The following is a 17743-nucleotide window of genomic DNA, read 5'->3' as shown; positions in this document are numbered from 1 at the left end:
TCCATGTTCAGTGGCTGAAGTTAAGGGGAGTAGCCGTAACTTTGATCTCATATCACTGAAACCTGTATTTGCCTGTTGCTTGTTTAATACATTCCATATAAGGTTTTATCTACGTGTAGTATGCCCTTGGGACATGTATATTCTGGACATTTGCTATATTTTAGACAATACGTACACTTTATATTGTGTATAATACCCCAGAGTTACCATGGAGAAAGTATGAAATAAGTAACATTGTATTTAAACAATGTAGGTTTATGGAGGATGTTTATGCAGGTGATCCTACATTTGTGTTATCAAGGTAAATCTTTGTTAGTTTCAATTAGCCTCCATGTTCTTGGCTCAAGTTGAGGGAAATGGCTGCAACATTTGATCACATATCACTAAAACTCTAATTTGTCTGTTGCTTGTTAAATACATTCCATTTAGTTAAGTTTTTATCTAATATGCCCGTGGGACATGTATTCTGGATAATATTTACACACATAGCTATGATACACAGGAATGTCAAGGTGATTTGGTCTCTGTGCAATTACATGGTCAGATTGTGTCAACTAACACATATTGAAATGAGTGATAACTGGAAACCCGTAATGGTTATACATATATACTCTCATAGTCACATGACAATCAATGTGAGGAAGTACTGGAGGGAAATGATCAAGGTGAAACTGTCAAAGGCATCATACAAAGCTGTATTCATCAATGGAGAAAAGATACAGGTACAGGCAAGCCCATTTCAGAGGCCAAATGTCTCTAGAGTCCACCTGCATGATTTGGCCACAACAAACTTTTTGCGGATAAATCATATACAGTACATTACGCCTGTATGTGTGATAGACTTTGCGTATTGTGGCCACCTACTCCATTACTCATGGGCAATATTTCACTGTTGCGCTTAGTGGCTGCAGAACTATGTGTTGAGCCCTATCTATAAGAGTACCAGTTACGGGGGAAACTCGATATAATAAGAAGGTCGGGACCAAGCAGTTTTCTTCGCTATACAGTGAACTCCCGTTATACTGAGGTCCTCGGGACCGGCAGTTTTCTTTCATTATAACCGAACAAATAAACAATAAAACTACAAAGAGTGGATAATGTTGCAGCCTGAATTTTTACTTTGTTATGACTGGAATTTTGTCATAACCCTGTTCGTTATAACAGGAGTGCACTGTAACAGGCTTGAATAACTATGTTTTTCTTTGTTGAGAAATCACAAAATTTATCTTGTTATAGCAGTTATTCCGTTACAGCCGATCTCGCTATGAGAGTAGCATTTTACATAGACTTGTGTGGAAGGAAAGTCGGGAGCACAAAAGTTTCCTTGTAATAACCGATATCTCGTTATAGCAGTGTTCGTTTTATCGAGTTTCCCCTGTACTAACTTTTCTGCAAGTTTCTCTCTCTCACCTGAGAGCATTGTCTGGTTTTTTGTTTTGTTTTGTTTTTAGGGCAAAACAAAGTATAAACAGAGTGTAAGAGAAATTACAAACAAAACACTTTTTGTTTTCATTCACGTCTGAGACAAGACTGCTAGTACTGTAATGCCTCTTGCTTTAATGTTTGTGTTGGAGACATGCATGTGATGCCTCTAGTATGGATATTGTGTGATAAAATCAAATTGGCCACAAACCTGTTTCTACTTGCCAACCTGTCTATATGGGACACCTTTTATGTTTCCCTTCAGTGGTCACTACTGTAAAACGAGGAATTTTCGCGTGCATTTTAATTTCGCGAATTTCGCGAGCGCCAAGATTCGCGAAATTAAAATGCACGCGAAAGTTCTTGTCTACACATTAAGCATTGAATGCCAGTGGCAATTCGCGAAAATTTCATGCCGCAAAAAAGGCTGTCGGCTCCAATTCGCGAAAAATTCATGCCGCGAATATATCATGTTTTACAGTATATATATGCAGGCTGAACTGTGTACAGTCAACTCTGCATTAGTCAAATATATCAAGGCTGGAGAAAAAGCTTTGACTTGGGCTGTTGTGGCTTTGGCAGTACAGTCAACCTTGCTTTAGATGACCTCGCACAAGTCAAAAGACTGGCCAAGTCAAAGAAAATTCTGTAAGTTACAATTCACACAAAAAAAGTAGGATTTTCACTGGTCCCTACTGGAATCAATTTAGACCAGGGTGACTGTATTTGATGTTATATTAAGGGCAAGTTCATTTTCACTTGAGCAAAATTTGACATGCATGACTTTCACATATGCAGATTTTATTGAATTTACCTTCCACCGGACCACATAGCTTGGGATGTTTTAGATGCAACTCAGGAATGAATCATTGTATTTCAGCTACATACTGAGATCCTCAGTTCTCAAATTCACTGAAGTGTTCAATCAGTAATATGATGTTAATAAATGTTCACAATCAATCAACCACTGCTAGAGAATCTTGAACTCTGTGTCGTACTCTTCGGCTATCTCATCATCTGTCTTCTCCTCTATGTGAAGTTTCCGCCACCATGGTTGCCGTAGCAACTGGAGTTCCTCTCTATGATTGGCCAGTGCCTTGGCCGCAATGGGTGCTGAGTGGCTGGTGAATGTGTAGACATCACGATTGGTGGCAACATCCACTTTGGGTGCATCTGATTAGAGTGAAGGAGCATGAGAAACCTTTTAAATTGATAGGGTTCACATGCTACATTACACCATAACAAGTAAAATGTACACATGTACATGTATACACAGTGTAGGTAAGGAACATGGTGGGTAAGCACAAGACAAAATCATAACACAGACTATGACAAACAATGTAAAAGATTCATGGAAATGGGAACGGTCTGTGCATGTCTTACTAGGAAGCATGTTATAAGAAATGTGTAATGGTGATGTAATTTATTTCTTCACCCATAAGTGTTCTCGACTTGTATGAAATACATGTAGATCAACGAAAAAATAAACACACTAGGGGCTGGGCCCCATTTTATGATTAAAAAAAAAAAAGTTGTTATGAATGCATGATAGCAACTCTTGCTACAATGGCTAATGTCATACTGTAGTAATGGCAGGAATCTTGCTTCCTGATTGGCTGTTGGTATGGGAAGTTGCCATTCCAGCAAGAGTTGCTATTCTAACATCTTTAATGCAGTGGGGCCCTGGTGTGCATGACATCGAAGGGATAGGCTTCACAATGTTGTATGGTATTATGTAGAGGGTACTTACACCTACAAAGGGGAACTAGAAACATTGTTCTTCTTACACAGAATTCTGACCTGAAATTCAGCATTGAGGTGAGGAAGTTGGAAATGAAATAAGCTAACTGTGACTAAACACAACAATTTGTCAAGCAAACATCACTGAAGCCAGAACATGGGCATATTGTATACCAAACATGTATGGCACTCAAAGAACAAGATATGACTTTATTGTTCATCTGAATGCAACACTAGACAAGTGTCATTTTTGTTGGAAGGACTTGCAAAAGTAAGCTAGTTCCAACAGTAAAACATTGCATCACAGCACAGATTTATTAAATCTATTTTTTTTTCACCCTTGACTATAAATCATCAATAAAATAAAACTTGAAAGCAAGAGATTATTAAGCACTGGGGTGATGATATGGGGTATGAATTTTCTTCATTTTGTCTCCCTCTGTACAAATGAAAACTGTAAGATCACAACTGAAATTGTAAGATCAACAGTTGCAATCTTACAATGTTCATTTGTACAGAGGGAAACAAACTGAGGAAAACTCTCACCCCAAAATAAAACTTCTTTGTGACAACTCACTGGTGAGCAGGTCTGCATCGGTGTTGAGGGCAGCAAGGAGAGCCTCCCTCCTCTGGTAGTTCTTGCGGTGCTGGGCCCGGAAGGCCACATACCTCAGCAGCATCTCCTGGGCCTGCTGGTGGAGCTCTTCTTGGGCTTCACGGCTTAACTCTTTGGGCTGGAGGAAGAGGATGGTGGTGGTAGAGAAGGAGAAGGAGGAAGAAGAGGAGATCAAAATTAGGATGGCTTCTTCAAGAAAAAAGAAAAAAAATGTAACAATAATGTAATTTAATTTTCTTTCCCATCTCTCTCTTATTGTATGCAGTACTTTACCTTTTCCTTGTTGCGTTTCTCGTCAATTTCTCTCTGCAGTTCGACGCGCCTCTCATCATCCAGGCCTGGAGGGGGTTGCCATAGAAATGGTTCTTTCCTCTTTTCTTCTTGCTTTTTAAGAAATCTCCTCACCTGAGCAGGGAGAGGTAAAACAATGAGCAGAGGTGACTTCATCGGTAACAAAAACATAGCTTTATAGCATTTGTGACCATTACTGATATAGTGTTTCAATGATTATAGAAGAATTGGTTCTGTTTTAAAAAATAAACTGGAAATCACTTTCTGTGGCTCGTGGCTTGTCAGTTGTCAATGACTGACATTATATGTTGAAAACAATAGTGATGAAGTAGAAAGTAAACACACATAATATTATCCAGAAACATATACACATACACTCACTCTGACGCACACACATGCACATATGCACACACACACACACAAACACACACATACAAATAGCTTTTGCTATTGCATGCACCACCAAACTTACATGTCTCTGGATAGTAATTGCTGCCTTGACCTGGAGAGCAGACGCCTTGCGAAGACCCAGTTTACGTCTCTCCAACACCCCTCGCCACCGGGCTTGAATTCTTATTGCACTCTGGATTTGTGACAGGGCTAGGTACTTGTTTACATCAGCTGAAGAATAATCAAAATGATAAAAATGCATGTATATATCGTTGTAATAAACGATTTATCAGTCAAATTTATCAGAGTGAGACTCTTTTTTTTATATATAGATATTTATCTTGTCAAGACCTAAAAATACTTTTCTTGTTAATGTCACAGTAAACTCAACAGATGTTAAATCATGATATGAATATAGAATACCATGTAGGATGATTCTTTTTTTCATATCTAGTTTGATCGGAAATTTCATAGTGTGATGCTATATACAGTATTCATTGCTTCTATTGACCCCTGTATCTGAAACAAAAAAATGATTGAATAGCTTAATCCTTACGTGAAGTTGGCTGTACCTGGGTGCATGGCACTGATCATGTCCAGCTGTTTCTGCCTTGTCTCACGGATGGCCTTTCTTCTTGCCATCAGCAGCTGATGTTGGAGCTCCCTCTGCTCTTTCTCGTACTCGTGCACCCTCGACTTTTCCTCCTTCTTTTGCCTACATAAACAGAAGTAAGATTGTAATGCACAGTTTTAGGTTTATAAGAGTACCTTAAAGGGATGGAACAGTATGGTACAGGGATGGTAACTTTTTGCGAGATACCAAGAAAACACTTATGAAATAGTACAGAGCATACCATTTCAAAGAGGAATTCAAAGTTTATTCTATGAATATCGGGTTTGGAATGACTGAAACATCCAAAAACAAAGTAAAACAAAGCAATCGTAATAAAGTGTAGGTCCAACACTTTATTAGAATCGCTCTGTTTTGGATATCTCAGCCATTTCCAAACCAATTTTCATCAAATAAATGTTGAATTCCTCATACAATTACATGCTCTTTCATATTTCATAAGAGGTTCTCATTATCTCACCCAAAAATGTTAGAAACCTGAAATTAGGTCTCAACCAAAACTATACGATCCCTTTAAACATGATATCCTGTCCATTAGATAAGATTTTAAAAACTGACTTCTTTCTGGGACCACTTTCTACATGCAGACTTGCAAACAAATGAATGTGATTTGCCATCATTTTATGGCTGTGTTTAGCTCCTTTCAAATCACAGGGTCGTTATGTCTGTGCCCTCTCTGGGAAACTTTGGCAGGTGATCCCACATCCAGACCTTTGTAAGGTCAATTCACATTTGTCACTTTAACTACCAACAGATTTCTTCTAAATGGGAACTTGAATGCTCCACCTGTAAGTCCTCTGGAGTGTGGACATGCCCCGTTTGGCTTTCTTCAGCTTTTTCCTCTGTAGAATTCCTCGCCATATTGCCTGTAAGGTGGTGGCTGCACGATGTAATCTCTGCCAGGAGAAAAGGTCAAAGGATCATATGAATATATAACGGTGATCATGGTCATGATGACTTCTATGATCATTACAAGTATAAAGTACATTAATGGTTGCTACAGGTAAGTCATAACTTACAATGGAAAACATGCAGTACTGTATTACTGAACTTACATGCCTGACAGAAAATGGTGGCCTTCATGTAAACAAACACCAACAGCCTACTGTGTGCTCAAGAGAAAAGAGAAGTGTATGGAATAAGGAATCCTACCTTCCCATGTTGAAATCGTATTTGCCTTATACAGTTAAAAAAGAGATTAGTTCGATGATTTCCATCCAAAAAGCAACAATGCCAAAGTACATGCATCTGAATTTTCTCCGCATTGAGTCAAGGATTGATGACATCAGAAAAATGTCCTCATTCAAAATTTATAGTAAATTGAAAAAGGTGTTCCACGAACAAAATCAAAGAGTTTGTGCACACCTGTAGTTCAGCCTGTTGTGCTGACCCTGCATCGAGAAGAGACAGAAGGCGTTTCAGATCACGACCAAATCCTCGACCTGTCCAGCGACTCAACAGAGGTCTCAATCCCCTGTAACAAACCACAGATCATCAACTCCATGAATTATTCATCATGAGCTGAACAATACATCAGAAATTAAAACTCTAATTTGCAGTACCTTCATGTTACAAATATAAATCATCATCTACACCTTGAAACGTCAGATACTGCTAATCAGTGAACCACATTTTCTCAGAGTACAATTCCTATATTCATTGAACCATGCTCATTAATTTTGAACTTTATCATACAGACTTATACAGTGTATCTCCATGAAGAGAACAATAGATACATCATATTTATTCTTGCTCAAATACTAGTATACTGAATAGAGATGCTTAGGTTTCACCCACTTGTATCTTGTGTACAACAACTTGATAAGGGCTTCATGGCTGGCCGCAATGTTGACAAGGGTTCTTGTGGCTGCCGCTCCAATCTCTGCATCATTGAAGGCCGACAATTTGAAGACGATTTCATCCAGGAGACTGTGCACAACCTTCTCATCAAGCGTATTCAGCACCACTCTGACAGCATTGGAAATAGTGTAGAATGGATCACAAAATGCTAGTTTATTTTCTTTTTCATACAAGACTGCTTGAAATGCAGCTACTAGTGGTGTGGTGATAAATGATGACGCTACTTAATTCCTTTTGATGTTTTGATTTTGATGTTGTTCTTTTGTTCAATGTGCACAGCACATTGGTTTAATTTATTTTTTTGAAGGGCAGTGCCTCTCTGTGTTCAAATTCATTTTATTTCATTATGACAGAAAACATGAAACAATTAGAAATCTGCTATCATAGTGTCAATTCATTCTGGTAAAGAAAACCCAACAACACACACAAAAAAGGCACATAAAAAGGATATTTGTAACACAAGCACTCATAAGAGCAAGGGCCTAAAATGCACTAACTTAAAAGCACACTTCTTCTTATCAATCACTCTCAAACAGCTAAAGAGTAATATAATGCCGAAGATGGTGACTCTGGTTTCCCCCCAAATTTAGAACATGTGACAAAACCTTCATGGCAGTAAAATGTTATTGGCCTAATTCCACAATAAACTTGATTGTCATCATAGTAAGTAAAGAGGCAATGTAAACTCACGAGTTCACTCTCACTGCACTCTGAATCAATCCAAGCAGCGTGACACTAGTTTCTCTGTCATCCGTGATCAACATCTGCAACAGGTAATTCGACCTCAGCACTGTAGGCAGAGACAGATGGAAATACAATATCTTTCACTTATAGATTGATCAGTATAACAATTTTTATATGCAGCAAGTTAAGCTATCATGAAAGATGGCCTGACTGATGATAACTACATGTATAATATATATTACAATTAAGCATGCCACAGCCAAAAAATAAAAGACAAAATAAAAATGGAAATAAAAAAATGAATTAAAAAAAATAAAAAATCTGCTAGCATATTGTCCTATACTATCCAAAATTGGCGCTACAGGTATCATTTTGGTTGCTTACCATTGGTTGTGAGGAAAAGGTGTCCGCTGTAAAGCCATTGTAGCGATTCAATCACCTCCTTGAAGTTGCCTATCAGGTCATCTTTAAGGGTCAAGGTTTTCTCTGGGATCTTGCAGTAGCGATGCTGGATATTACGTGACAGGATGATAAGCCTTTCTGCAGCCTCTGGTAGAAAGATTGCATGGAACTCGTGGGAATCAGGAGGGTCCAGCCCAACAGAGCAATGCCTGGCATGGGAAAGCAGTTGGTGAAAAATTAATTCTAGTGGGAAAAAAAAACCCAACAACAACAACAACAAAAACACACAATACAAACTGACCTACTTCTACTATATTGATTGACTTCTTTGGCAGTGGTATTACTCTATACTCCCAAGCTCTTTCTCTTTCTAGATAATCAACTGAATCAAACTGAAATCAGTTATCAACTAACAACACAGAACATTCTAGAAAACTTGATAAAAATAAACACTAGCATGTATGTACTCTATTGAAGCAATGAGTATAATTACTTGAATATATACACTGAAATACTACTACTGGATTTTTTCATCTCTGACAATGGGGCTATTAAAGGCACATAGTCCCAGTGGTTTAGTCAAATACGTACACGGGCGCATGGCGCAAGTTTCCTATAGAGACCTACGCTATCGACCCCTCTTTAGCGCTTACACTGTGACCCATTTCCCCCGAGTCTGAGAAAGTCTGATCCACTGTAGTCAGTGGTCCGATCACAGTTCGGCTCATGATTCGGCTGAGGGGGATTACAACTTTAGCAAACTCCTTTCATAATGTCATAATAAGAAGCACATATGCACGCACCCTGGCATTACTACAGGCTGCGTGATGCGCAGAGAAGACAACGAAGGCAACGTTACCTAACAACACCTACGCACTTTACTCTTGATGACAGCTCAACTTCAGCAATCTTCGTATCAATGCTAACGGTGATCGGCAGTATCATCAACAGCGCCCTCTACACTACCGGAACTATGCGCCTTTAATAAATGTATACACGTGTAATTTCAATGCTGATCTGGCCTCATTGTGTTTGCACAGCTTTTACTTGTTTCATACATGCACAGTGTAATATGGAACTAATTTTCATCTAAACAATAAACATCATGTACAAACAAAGACATGCAATACATGAATCTACCATGAAAAACAAATCTGTACTGGTGTAGAGGCTCTAGATGTTAATGTGACTTTCTCGCCACTTCGAATTACAGTCCAAAAGGGCAAGGAGTTGACGTTAGCCATTATCATGTTTGTCACTCACGCAAGGATTTTGGCCAGTGCAGCTGCTGTGTTCCACTTTCCATTGATCTGTGAGAAGTCTTGCCTCAGAGCTATCAGAACACTCTGCAGCAACTCATAGTTCCAGATTTCCTTCTTTATCTTCTCTGCTCTTTGGGATCCTGGTACAACACTGTCAAGAATATCTAGATTGTGCAAAAATGGTAAAAGAGAGAAAGGCAAATTCTGGATTTCCAAATAGGGTGATAGGACAGATGTTGGAAAAATGAGCCCTATAAATTTATTTAGAAAATCCCTGTGCAGGACATGATCCAGCCATTTCAAGAAGAAAATGAAATCTGGAACTGAATACAGCTAGGTACAATTAGGGCTGTATTTAATACTTACAGGATTGTGCCTTAGGATAGGTATCCATAATGTATGTTCATTGTAGGTATCATGATTGATTGGGAAATCATTTAAGAAAAGACATCATCATTAATTCATCTTGAAACCTTAGTCACATACACCCATTTGTATCTTGATGAGATAATCCCTGAAGCAGCTTTTTCCGACTGGGATGGGAGGTGCTGTATTACAGTAGGTGATTATGGTGCAGTCAATATATAAAGACAGTGATGTGCACACTAAAAATTCTCCTGTAAAATTTACAGCACCATGGAAGTAAACCACAGGAGTTTTCAACCTCCTGGTGACAGGAAGGGCAGCCTCCTGCCATCCTGGAAAGAAGCACCTGTTGGGGCAATAATTGCAATGGCTGGTATGTAGCAGGTACAAATGCAATTGCAACTATGCAAGTGGTTTGGGGATAAAGGGAGAATTTGTAGGAACCAACTGTTGCTTCAGGGACACAGAGTTTGAGTAGAACTACAAGTACAACAGTAATCTATAATGATATCTTCTGCTGATGTATGGAGTTTGGGTTATGACTTGACAAAGATGGGATTTTGTGATACAATACACAATGATACATCATGACATAGACTATGAGAATGAAAACAGGCTGAGCCTATCTGGGGGTAACCCCGGGGCGCTCCTTGTACACAGTTATACTGGGGGAACCCTTCACATTCAGCATTCGGGCTGTGTTTCACAGTTAATCTAGGGGTAACAAAACACTCTAATCCGTAGTGTTAGTGAAGGAGAAAAAGGACTGAATTTACTTTTGGCATTATCGCGAAATAGTCCACCACTCCATTCACTGCCATTCATTTCGTCAAAGCCGGGGACTTCTTTCAACCTCCATAGACTTTGCACATATTGGAGACGCACACGCAAAACGAGAGGGGACTGATTAGATATCACAATTTGGCCTTACTTTTTTTTTCAATAGGATCAAAGAGTGTAAATGAATGTAAAATTCTGCCAAAAAATGTTGTGATTTTGTTACTTGTAATATCATGCCATTATTATTACACATGTCAAATGTAACATGAAATCGACATAAAAATGGGATAAATTTTAGTTGAATATTTATTTATTTATTTATTGAAACATATTTATACAGGATAAAAACGATCAGCTAAAAGCTGTTTTACATCGAAGTCCTGTGTAAAAACAATGCATTTTCCTGCACAGGGGATACATGTATATACTATAAAAGAGAGACCATCAAAAAGCGAAGAGAAAAAAAAATCATTTTCAACAGATTTAGAACAAAAAGGACTGCCGGACTGGGATACAAATGCACAATTCGTTAAAAAAAAAAATATGAAAAATGCTAAGTTTTGGAGTATATTCTGCCCACTATTCACACCAAACAGAATCAATACACACAAGACTGAAACACGCAGTTTTCAGCAACCCCATTTATACAACACCAGACACTCGGTCAAGCCTACAGTTCACACACGGCACACTCACTTACACACGCGCACACACACACACGCGCACACACACATGCGCACACACACACATACACACACACACAATTACACACGCACACCATCAACAGACACACCACACACAAAACTCACTCGAGCACACACTCGCACCACATGCAGTGATACAACACAAGATGACATATCACAGGCAAATACTCACACAAACAATGCACACATACAATACACATTCTAGAAACACAACGTAATATACAGTACATTAATACGACTCTGGCGATGGCATTACATGTATACATGTACATAAACGTGTCAATAAAAAAAAATGCGATACAACAACCTCCATTTCTATGTATAGGCCTACTGAAATACAGAGATGAAAATGTGTGGTAGGTGACTGGTAAAAAGTGACAGCCCGGCAGTTCAAAATAACCATTATAACAATTAATCAATCAATCATTGAAAATATAAAATCATACTTAATGAAATATCCGAGGAATCCCCGTGCAGGAAAAGCTCACAAAATTCAAATAAAGGAAAAAAAAAGTTTACAATCAGCATTGGATATACAAATACACGACATTAGGCAAAATAAAAATGTAGTGACGGCTGTATACATAGATTTCAAGGCATTGAATAACTAAGAACTGCTATTTCACAATATATGTCTTAAAAAAGGTACGTTTGTAAAACCTTTTAAAAGTCAAAAGAGTTGGTGCATTTTGCAATTCAGTGGGAAGAGAATTCCAGGCAATGGAGCCCGCGTATCTGAAAGATTGTTTAAACATTTCATTGTTTGGCTTCGGTAATACTACATTCAACGAATTTGCATTTCTTGTGTTTAGGCCATGTCTATCAAAATACATTTCTACTTCATTGCAAAGCCTGACTGGTGCTGTACCGTGAATGCATTGATACATGAGCATACAAAGAAAATAGTCACGTCGGGTTTCTAGGCTCTGCCATTTCAATTGGTTAAACAATTCAGTCACGCTTATATCACCATATCCAAATTGTTTGGAAACTACACGGGCAGCTCTTTTTTGAATGCGTCGTATAGATTCGCGATTTTTTGCGGAGCAGTTTCCCCACACAGAACAAGCATAGTCAAAACATGGTTGAATGGTAGACTTGTATAGGATGTTAAGTAACCGAGTGTCAAGGGTGCTACTAAGTCGTCGTAAAGAAAACACTTTATATGCTAAGCTTTTACACAGCTGTTTTACATGATTATCCCAAGTCAAATGACTGTCTATGTTAACACCCAAATATTTTACACAATCGACTTGTTTAAGTCTGATTCCATTAAGATTCACATTCAAATCCTTCAAATTAGGTTTAAAACGTGAGGATACAACCATTACATTTGTTTTACCAGCATTAATTTTCAATTTGTTATTTCTATACCAGCTATATATTTCATCAATGCAGGCTTGAAGCTTTATTTCAACATCATTCACATTTTGCCCATAGCTGTAGATTGCAACGTCATCAGCGTATATATTACAGATACCTGAATTAACACTCTGAGTGATATCATTGATAAAGAGCAAAAAGAGTATGGGTCCAAGAACTCCACCTTGAGGGATTCCTATTGTTACTTTGTTTGGCTTTGATAGCTTTCCATTCAAACATACTGCTTGTTTCCTTCCTTTCAGGTAACTCTCAAACCAGCATAATTCAGTGCCATAAACTCCATGATATTGCAATTTCAAAAGTAATAATTCATGTGAAATTGCATCAAAACATTTGGATATATCTAGGAAACACACTGCCACTACTTCACGGGCATTTAGAGCTTCAAGCCAGTCATCAATTACTCTGTGCAAGCACGTAACAGTTGAATGATATTGTAAGAATGCTGACTGTTCAACAGTAATCAATTCATGATGAAGTAAATAAGAAATGAACTGCTTTTGGACAAATTTTTCAAGAATTTTTGCAACGTGAGAGACAACCGAAATCGGTCTGTAATTTGACAAAACTTCTTTATCTCCATTCCCTTTGTAGATAGGGGTGACATGGGAGAATTTCCAATCTTCAAATACAAGTCCAGTCTTTAACGAACCATTGAAAATACCAGTCAAAGTTTTAGATATATATAATGCGGCAATATTCAAAAGTTTACTATCTATATCTAAAATATCTAAATTACTGTCTTTGGGCAGTTCACGTAAAATCTTTAGTACATCATCCTCTTGTATATCAGAGAATCTAAATTCGTAAAGACATTTCGGGTTTTTCCAACATAATGATGCATTATCAAAAGAATTAAAATTTTTCTGCCCAACATTTACAAAAAAATCATTCAATTTATCAGGACTTATTTCATTATGAACACTATTAAGATACTTCGAATTACCCGTGGCTCTATGTAATTCCTTCCAAAGTTTCTTAGGGTTGTTTTTATACTTTTCAGAAACTGATGCTAAATACACTTTCTTTGATTTACGAATTGCATCAGTAACAATGTTTCTTTGTTTCCGATATTCATTCAAAGAAGTAGCACATGTAGCCTTGCGTTTAAGGTAATCTCTCTTATACATCATACCTATAATTTCTGATGTTATCCATGGATTATATCTATTCTTTATTCGAATATGTTTAATTGGTGCATGTTTATCACATATTTTCAGAAATGCATTTATCCAATTTTGCCAAATATCATCACAAATAATTTGAGATGAGAAACCTTGATGATTTGTCAAAACATCACAGTTACATATATCATTGACAAAATCATCACAGTTAAATTCACTGTAATCTCTGAAACGGGCCAATTTATGGCCTGAGTTTCTAGCCGAACACTTAACACACGTGAAAATCATGTAATGATCACTTAGCGAGATCTGTGCAACATCAGTTATAATATGGCTCTCGGGTATTGTAGTAAGTATAAGGTCAATACACGTAGAAGAGGAGGCGGTAACGCGTGTTGGCTTGTGGACAAGCTGATGTAAAGAGAAAAGACATTCTAATGCATGAATTGGTGAGTTATTTCCACCACTATAATCAACATTAAAATCACCCAGAATAATAAATTCCTTGTTATCCATTAATAATTTCTCAAACATACTGGTACATATCTCAAAAAACTCATTTCCAGCATTAGGGGGACGGTATATACAACTTAAAAATAAATTCATTTTCTTACATTTCAGTTCAATTAATACTGACTCAATATCATATTCCTCAATAAAATTACTTTTATCGGTTGTAGTTAAAGAACTTCTCACATATAAACAAACACCTCCTCCTCTTTTACACACACGATCCTTTCTTATAATATCATAACCCTCTATCAGAATCTCATGATCTCCAATTTGTTCATGGAGCCACGTTTCAGAAATGCACAAAATATCAAAATTAAATGTAATCAAAATATACCGAATTTCATCTATTTTAGGCAGGAGGCTACAGACATTAATATGTGCTACTTTCAATCCGGTAAAATTTTCCAGTTGAGTACTAATCAAATAATTTGCTTTAATCTCACGACTTATACTGGGGAGCGAGTTGACATTGGGGTGACGTATTTTCAGCCCACATAAATCTGTATTTGGAATGTGACCATCTACTAGGTGTTCATATACTTGTCCATCAAAGTTCAGTGGTTGGGGTTCAGCAGCCTTTTGGCGGTCTCCAGACTGTCCATCCAATCGCGAGGGAATACCCTCCCTTTCGGTCTCCGACGGAATTTCTGATGATGGTGCTGCCAAAAACTCGGCGATGACTCATCGGTGATACGCGTTGTGTTTCCGCGAATGTGTGCTATGTAGTTTATAGCGAGAGCACGAATGCCGAAGCCATTTAGATGTACGCCATCTACCGACAGGTGTGAGCGAGGGTCGATGTTGCTGTTGTCGATGAATGACCAGCCGTGCTTATTGGCTAGAAGTTTGAGACCTCTGTTTACATCTTCCACTTTGCTGAATTCCTTTGTTGTTTCATTTGCGCGATGTATGATCGATGAGAGTGTGATGGCAGAAGCACTAGTTTCCTCGACTATCTGGTCAGCCAGAGATGCTAATTTGACAATCACCTCGTTGTCATCGTCATGGGGTAGATTATTCGTCCCCAGATGGAGGAGTATTTCATCAGGCTGATGTTGATTGGCCGCTGCACATGTTGCCTCAAATGCATCCTCTATCCGCGCACCAGGGAGGGATTTGCTAGCAACTCGTCGTCGCTTTGATAATCTCGAAGGTACTATCTTTTTTGTCATTGAGTCACCAATGATTAGAAGAGAGGCTCCTTCTGAAGTCACAGATTGGGGTGTGATTAGCGAGGCATGTTGTACTTTGTGTTTGTCACGGTAAGCTCTCAGTTGTTCGTCAGCACTAGGATATTGGGCAGATGTTTGATGCTCCCCCGTTGAAGTAGTAAGGCCATTGATTCTCTCGGTTACATGCCGGTCACTTTCATTGTTTTGTGGAGTTAGTGCATTGACGAGCACCCGAAGATCATTCACTTCTTTCGAGAGGTGTTTGACTTGGAGTGATAAATTCTGGAGACACATTGAAGAATCCACGGGGCTATGGTCATTGTCATGGGCGTTGGGACTGTCAGACATGACAATAGGGCTAGCAGGTGTGGCAGTATTGCTGATCCGATTTGGGGAGGTTGACGGGTCGCCCTGAATAGATGTATCTAATAGCGTATTGTCGAAAAGAATTCCATTGGAAGTGACCCTGCTGAAATGGTGGCGGCCATTTTGGATGGCAATACTGCTGTAATGTCTAGCTATTTCCACGTTTAGATTTGCATATATCATTTTCAGTTCTCCAGTTAGATACTCTATCTGCTCCTCTTCCAGAGCTGCATCCCCAATGTCATGTTTCAGGAGATGATGTAACACAGTGTATATGCTATCATTGGTAATATGTTTCGGGAGCTTACAACGGAAGTCTTCAGTTCCGTGTTTTCCATAGAAAGTGTTAGTTTTCAAAGAATGTTTGCGTTTTGATTTCGCCATGGTATTTCACAGTGGGATAATATCAATGATGATATCAAAGATGAGATGGTACGGGTAGTCTCATACAATAAGCCAACCTCACCTCGCCAACGGGAAACTCACCCCTGGCCTGGGTGTTCTTGACGATGCTTTGCTGCAACATAACGTAGTGAAGCATATGGGACTAAGCTGATGAGCACTTCAGTCACATCCAGATCTCGATTTACAACGACCGTGTTTTCCCAGCAAATTTCACATTGATGCGTTTTGATTATTGGTCCTTTTGGTTCCACCATGCACCATTGTTCCTTTCGTGGTTGTATCTCCAGTTTTGAATTTTGATTCTTGCGAGAAATTGGGTGCATTTGCAGGAGGATCGTGTGGTCACTATAGCTATACAAACACTATAGCTATACAAACAACAATATTGATTGTTGCCGTTGTAAATTTATTTTCTAAAAGTAATTCAAAGAGCAAATAAAAGGCGTCGACCTGCTTGTGACTGTCATGTCAAATTTCATAGAATTTACAGAGTGCAGTTCAGTTCGGGAAACCCACTCACAAGGGGGGCCCCTCCTTATAAGTAACCCGTCCCCCTTATAAGTAACCCCGTCCCCCTTATAAGTAACCCCCGGGGCACCCCTTATAAGGAGTCTCCACGCTTTTTTGCAATGCAACGCGAAAATGAAAGGACTGCGGCAATTCGCTTGATTATGTCCATAAAGCTTCACAAGTTTCCTAGTTACTCACGAAATTTGAGCAAAATCGGTTTGAGGCATCATATCTAAAATCATGGATTTAAATGCGATGTCAAACGACCCATGCGAATGCTGAAATGCGAGCGATTACTGGCGTGAGTGTCGCCAGGCGCGGCGGCGCGGCAATGCTGGAGTGCAGACGTGGCGACTGAGTACAGTACTCAGTCGCCACGTCTGCACTCAAGCATTGCCGCGCCGCGTTGCATTGCAAAAAAGCGTGGAGACTCCTTATAAGGGGTGCCCCGGGGGTTACTTATAAGGGGGACGGGGTTACTTATAAGGGGGACGGGTTACTTATAAGGAGGGGCCCCCCTTGTGAGTGGGTTTCCCGAACTGAGTTGAAAGAGTTCGTTACGTCCCCCCCCCCCCCACACTAAATTTGCACAAAATAAATAAATTACTATTTTTTTTCTACTAATAATAAACTAAATAAAGGTTATGGACTTATGCTAGGGTTATGTCTCAAAAGGAAGTCTTCCCATAAATGGCATAGATTTAACGTTAACCTTTAATTCAGTTATAGATCTACCCGTAGATCTAGTTTCAGCATTAGCAGTTGATTAGTAAAAAAAAAAAATAGTAGGGGGGGGGACATAAGGAACTCTTTCCCAGTTATTAGTCGAGACATAAATACTTTGTTCGAGTGTAAAATGGGGTCGCCGTACTGTGTGGAGGAGCGCCCCAGGGAGGGTTAGGGTCGCCGCGACGCAGCCAGTGCGGTTTAGAATTGGCAGTGCAGCGAGTCCTATGACCTACAGAGTTTTCAACAGTTGGGACTACAGAATATATCATAATCTCACGTTACCTTGTAGAGCGAGCAGAAGGTTCGGGACATTCCTATCAGTAGTCTCTGCTAGATGTGATGCTAAATCTTCAACCCTTTTATCTTCTAAGGGGTCATTTTCTGCCATTGTTG

General features: G+C 38.9%; 1 protein-coding gene across 1 annotated transcript; it reads right to left on the bottom strand.

Annotated features, from left to right (window-relative positions):
- Positions 1 to 2392: 2392 nt before the first annotated feature.
- LOC139722539 (IQ calmodulin-binding motif-containing protein 1-like) lies at positions 2393 to 17743 on the bottom strand. Its single transcript, XM_071633828.1, has 12 exons — positions 17633 to 17743; positions 9300 to 9462; positions 8019 to 8245; positions 7641 to 7740; positions 6888 to 7058; positions 6456 to 6564; positions 5877 to 5986; positions 5032 to 5174; positions 4542 to 4690; positions 4052 to 4183; positions 3740 to 3896; positions 2393 to 2595 (listed from the first exon to the last, which is right to left on the bottom strand). The coding sequence occupies exons 1-12, from the start codon at positions 17736 to 17738 to the stop codon at positions 2393 to 2395; spliced, it is 1770 nt and encodes a 589-aa protein (XP_071489929.1). The 5' UTR covers positions 17739 to 17743.

The sequence above is a fragment of the Diadema antillarum genome, unplaced genomic scaffold (assembly GCF_040938485.1).
Source record: "Diadema antillarum isolate AM-2024a unplaced genomic scaffold, OU_Dant_1.0 scf00000167, whole genome shotgun sequence".
NCBI classification, from domain to species: domain Eukaryota; kingdom Metazoa; phylum Echinodermata; class Echinoidea; order Diadematoida; family Diadematidae; genus Diadema; species Diadema antillarum.
The sequence above is the reverse complement of the archived record's forward strand: the minus strand, read 5'-3'. Positions and strand labels throughout refer to the sequence as shown.

Excerpts from the sequence above, each read along its gene's own strand:
- LOC139722539 (XM_071633828.1), bottom strand. The coding sequence starts at position 17,738 with ATGGCAGAAAATGACCCCTTAGAAGATAAAAGGGTTGAAGATTTAGCA. Across the intron at positions 8,246-9,299 it reads GCACTGGCCAAAATCCTTGC|GCATTGCTCTGTTGGGCTGG; the intron begins GTGAGTGACAAA and ends TTCCCATGCCAG. Across the intron at positions 7,059-7,640 it reads AGTGCAGTGAGAGTGAACTC|AGTGGTGCTGAATACGCTTG; the intron begins GTGAGTTTACAT and ends CAATGCTGTCAG.